Here is a 4,417-nt window from a genome sequence, read left to right as displayed (position 1 = left end):
TGTGTGTGTGTGTGTGTGTGCGTGCTGTTGTTGTTGTTGCTTTAAATTTCATACTATATACATAGAATGACGAGCATGAAAATAATCTTTAGTGTCTCCTGTCAGAAACCTCACCCCAGACTTCTCTAGGGGAAGGCTTTCTCCAGCCTCAGTTTCCCTTTATACAGTCAGAGGCTGCATGGGGCAACCCCAGGCTGCTGTTTCCAGGCTGCTACTTGGAGAATCAACCCCAGGAGGCCTGGACCCCTCTATCCCGCAGCTCTCACTTTTCTTTTCTTTTCTTTTTTTGCCAGTCATGAGGCTTGAGCTCAGGGCCTGAGCGCTGTCCTTGGACTTTCTCAAGGCTAGAGCTCTACCCCTTGAGCTGCAGCACCATTTCTGGCTTTTTCTATATATGTGGTACCGAGGAATCGAACCCGGGTCTTCATGTCTGTCCTAGGCCAAACTCCCTGCCTGCTTTTCTATTTTTGCTGCCTGTCCTGCCCCCCGAGTTTCACTTCCAGCCTTTTCTGTGTATGTGGTACTGAGGAATCGAACCCAGGGCTTCAGGCATGCCAGGCGAGCTCTCTACCACCAGGCCACGCTCCCAGCCCCCAGCTTTCCAGGGGCTGGGGCTGGACCTGGGCCTGGCTCGCCTGGGCTGCCCATCGCCTCAGGGCAGAGCTGACAGTGGGGTCCTCCCCCTCCTCCTGCTCCTCCTGCTCCTGCTCCTGCTCCTCCGTCCCCTCAGGGGAGAGGGCTCCGCCGGCCCTTCCTCTAACCTACCTGGGCTCGGGGGTCCCGCGCCTGGCCCGAGGCGCGGCCCTCACGTGAGGTCTTTCTTGTCTGCGGGCTCTGGCCGCGCCCCCCGCCCCGTGACTCAGTCTCCCCACCTGCTCACGCGGGGCCCGCGGCTCTGAGGCACCCCAGAGGAACGCGGACGGGCCCGAGGACAGCTTCCGCGCGGAGCGTGTGTCCGGGAAGGGCGCCCGAGCCCGGGGCTTCCCCGGGGCGCCCCCGGAGGGCGGGGCCCTTCTGGCCCGGGGCTGGGCGGCCGGGCGCGCGGCGCGGACCGCGGGGGTGACCCGTCCTCGGGCCACGCCGGCCCGGGGGGGCCCGGCCGGGGAGGCGCCGGGTGCCCGCGAGCGCGCCAGCCGGGCCCGTGCGCGGGGCCCCTCGCCTGACGCAATCCGAGGCGCCCTTGCTGCATGCGGGCCTGGGGAAACCTGCCGGGCCGTTGCATCACTCCAGCCGGCTGGCCACGGGGGCGGAGCCGAGCCAATCAGCGCGCGCGGCGGGCGGGGAGCCGGCCGCCCCGCCAGCCACTCAGAGCGCGGCGCGGCTCGCGGAGACGCAAAGGCCGAGCGCGATTGGTCCGCACGGGGGCCGGCCCCGCCCCAATCACCGCGGCAGCCGGCCGGGTGGGCGGGGACCGCCGCGCCGGAGGGTTTAAAGCGCGCCTCCCGCAGCGGGGCGGCCCAGCTGGGGCGACCCGACCGGTGCCAGGCCAGGTGTGCGCGTCCGTCGGTCCTTCCGTGCCCGCGCCGGAGACCAGCCACCGAGGTCGCCCCGGGCCCGTCCCCGCGCCGGGCGCCATGAAACACGAGCCCGCAGTCCGGAACGCCCCGCCGCGCGCGCCGGCGCCCGAGCCGGCCCGGGAGCAGGGCGACCCCCCTGCGCTCTGGATTTTCGGGTACGGCTCTCTGGTGTGGAGGCCCGACTTCGCCTACAGCGACAGCCGGGTGGGCTTCGTGCGCGGGTACAGCCGCCGCTTCTGGCAGGGCGACACCTTCCATCGGGGCAGCGACAAGATGGTGAGCCCGGGGCGTTCGGGGCGGGGGGCCGGGCCAGGCCCGGGCCGCGCTCCCGCCGACTCCTCCGCATCCCGCCCTCCGTGCATGGCGGGGGGGGGGGCGCAGGCAGGCACGCGCGGGCCGGGCCCCCGACGGTGTGCCGGCGCACACGGGCTGATGTCAGAGCTGATTCCTAACCCGCCTTTCCTCCTTCCCTCCCCAGCCGGGCCGCGTGGTGACCCTCCTTGAGGACGGGGAGGTAGGTGCCCGGGGTCACGAGGGTGCTGCGTCTGGGGACTCAGTGGGGAGGGGTGCCAAGACCCGCCGCCGCCCTGGGGCCTGTGGCTGCAGGCTAGGCCTGATGCAGGCTGGAAGTGTGGGCCGGCTCAGTGCGCCAGAAAATCACTTAAAACCAAATACTGCAGGTTTTAATCTGGCAGGATTAGCTTGGGGCCCGAGATGCAGCCTTTCTAACAAGCCACAAGGGATGTGGCTAGTCCCTGGACCACCATTCTAAGTAGGTCTTCCCGGCATGACACCACCTTGTCAACCCTGATGGGTGCCTAAACCTGAACGGGACGAATATTAATTGAAATATGTCTTTGCCTGGGGCATAGGTAGTACGGGGATGGGGGCTTGCAGAGAAAGTGAAGGGGAGTCAAAATATTTTCTGTACCCGGGTGGCGGTGGAACTGAAGACCTCGCTGAGATTTGTCGGGAATGGGGGAAGACAGGAGGGAGAATGACAGAGGAGGTGTCTGATTGAGGTACACACATGGACATGCTAAAATGAATCCCCTTCCCTTTACAACTAATTGATGCTTCATAAGGGCGGGCATGTAAGTGTAGGGTACACTGTTGCGAGATAGCTCATCGAGTTGACCCCCACCAGTGTCAGGGGGGAGGGGTGGTGGCACTCCAGGATGCCAGCAGGACCAGCAGAGAGTGGTTGTGCTTAACCGGAATGTCCCTATTTCCTTCTAGGGCTGCACTTGGGGTGTGGCATATCAGGTACGAGGCGAACAGGTAAGCGAGGCCCTCAAGTATCTGAACGTGCGGGAAGCAGTGCTTGGCGGCTATGACACCAAGAAGGTGACCTTCTATCCTCAAGATGCACCAGACCAGCCTCTCACAGCCCTGGCCTATGTGGCCACTCCACAGAACCCTGGCTACCTAGGGCCCGCCCCAGAGGAGGTCATTGCTACACAGATCCTGGCCTGCCGGGGCTTCTCTGGCCATAACCTTGAGTACTTGCTGCGCCTGGCAGACTTCATGCAGCTGTGTGGGCCTCAGGCGCAAGATGAGCACCTAGAAGCCATTGTGGACGCTGTGGGCAGCATGCTGCCATGCTCCTACCTCAACGAGCAGGCCGTGGCGCTGGTCTGAGCAGCCCAGGCCTTGTCCACATGGACAACAGGACCAGATGCCTCCCCAAAGCTTGAAACAGACTTGATAGTGCTAAAGCACCCCGAGAGGGCACAGTGGGCAGCGGGGGGCTTCTCTTTGCAAGCTCCTGCTTGCCTGCCAGCCTCCTTTGCCTGCTTGACTCACACTGACTTACTTGAAGCTTTATTTATTGCACCATGTTGGTGTGGTGGGCTGGGCAGGTGGGGGACCTGTCCTGGACACAGGCCCTGCTGCGCAGCGGCTCCACCTCAGGCCTCTGGTGCCTGACCAGATTCCCCCCCATCACTGCTGCTAAATTCCATGCCACCCAGGCCTCCACCTCTCCAGGAAGCTTTTCAAGAGCCTCGATCCACCTAGTCCAATGCTCCTCAGCCTGGAAGTAGCATCTGCTCAGCCTGCTGGTGAGGGGCCCTGCAGGACGGATGTTCATCTGCTGAACCCCAGGGCTAAGCTGGATGTGACGTCTTGACACAGCTTCTGGGGCTGGGCCTGGGTTTCTCTTCCTTTTGGTTATTCTGTCTCTCCCCCCCCCCCGTCTCATCCTCTGCTGTCTGCCTTCCTGTGTCTGACTGGGCTACTCACGAATCTTGTCTGTTCCTGGAAGTTCATCACTACAGGGCCCTGGTCCCTTCCCAGTCTGTCCCACTCTCATCCATAAATGGACCTCTTATTATCTGTGCTGGAATGTGCTTCTTTACATGGGAATGGGGGAGAGGATGCACTGTGGAAGGCTCCCGAGAAGGGGACAGACACGATGCCCGTTCCCTCCCTCTCCCAGGAAGGGGCAGCTGAACAAGCAGGACCCCCAGGCTCCATCCCTCCCACTGCCACAGTCCAGGTCTCAGTCCGTGTGAATCATGTCCCCAAGCTGTGCAGGTCTCAGTCCCTGCAGCTCTACCTGGCAGTCCTGGGAGCGATGGTGCCTTTGTCATTGACCTGTGACCCGTGTCTCTCCCTCCCAGCTCCTGAGGGTGCTGACAGGTTTGAAGCTCTGCCTAGTTTTCCTCCACCTAGGTGCTGCTCTGTCCTAACAGCAAGGCCAGACCCTTGGCTTCTAGTTCAAGCCACATGTGGGTGAAGGTACCGTGGTGACAACTTCCAGGGCAACACTGAAAGCAGGAAGCCAGGGCAGGTGACCTGCTGGACTTGATATCCCTTCCCCCCTCGGTCCCCCAAGGACCAAATGCTTACTAATTCCTGAGGCTGTGGCCGGCCTCTTAACCCAGCCCTGCCAGGAC

General features: G+C 63.0%; 1 protein-coding gene across 1 annotated transcript; it reads left to right on the top strand.

Annotated features, from left to right (window-relative positions):
* Positions 1 to 1,475: 1,475 nt before the first annotated feature.
* Positions 1,476 to 3,837, top strand: Chac1 (ChaC glutathione specific gamma-glutamylcyclotransferase 1). Its single transcript, XM_090357770.1, has 3 exons — positions 1,476 to 1,793; positions 1,996 to 2,031; positions 2,757 to 3,837. Exons 1-3 carry the CDS (start codon positions 1,575 to 1,577, stop codon positions 3,156 to 3,158), a joined length of 657 nt encoding a protein of 218 aa, XP_090213896.1. The 5' UTR covers positions 1,476 to 1,574; the 3' UTR covers positions 3,159 to 3,837.
* Positions 3,838 to 4,417: the final 580 nt, after the last annotated feature.

Source organism: Megascapheus bottae, chromosome 25 (assembly GCF_031878675.1).
Source record: "Megascapheus bottae isolate mThoBot1 chromosome 25, mThoBot2.hap1, whole genome shotgun sequence".
Classification (NCBI taxonomy): domain Eukaryota; kingdom Metazoa; phylum Chordata; class Mammalia; order Rodentia; family Geomyidae; genus Megascapheus; species Megascapheus bottae.
The sequence above is the reverse complement of the archived record's forward strand: the minus strand, read 5'-3'. Positions and strand labels throughout refer to the sequence as shown.

What these genes read in the sequence shown, in the direction of transcription:
- Chac1 (XM_090357770.1), top strand. Translation starts at nt 1,575, where the DNA reads ATGAAACACGAGCCCGCAGTCCGGAACGCCCCGCCGCGCGCGCCGGCG. An exon ending in ATCGGGGCAGCGACAAGATG is followed by an intron (nt 1,794 to 1,995) that starts GTGAGCCCGGGG and finishes TTCCCTCCCCAG; the next exon opens with CCGGGCCGCGTGGTGACCCT. An exon ending in CCCTCCTTGAGGACGGGGAG is followed by an intron (nt 2,032 to 2,756) that starts GTAGGTGCCCGG and finishes ATTTCCTTCTAG; the next exon opens with GGCTGCACTTGGGGTGTGGC.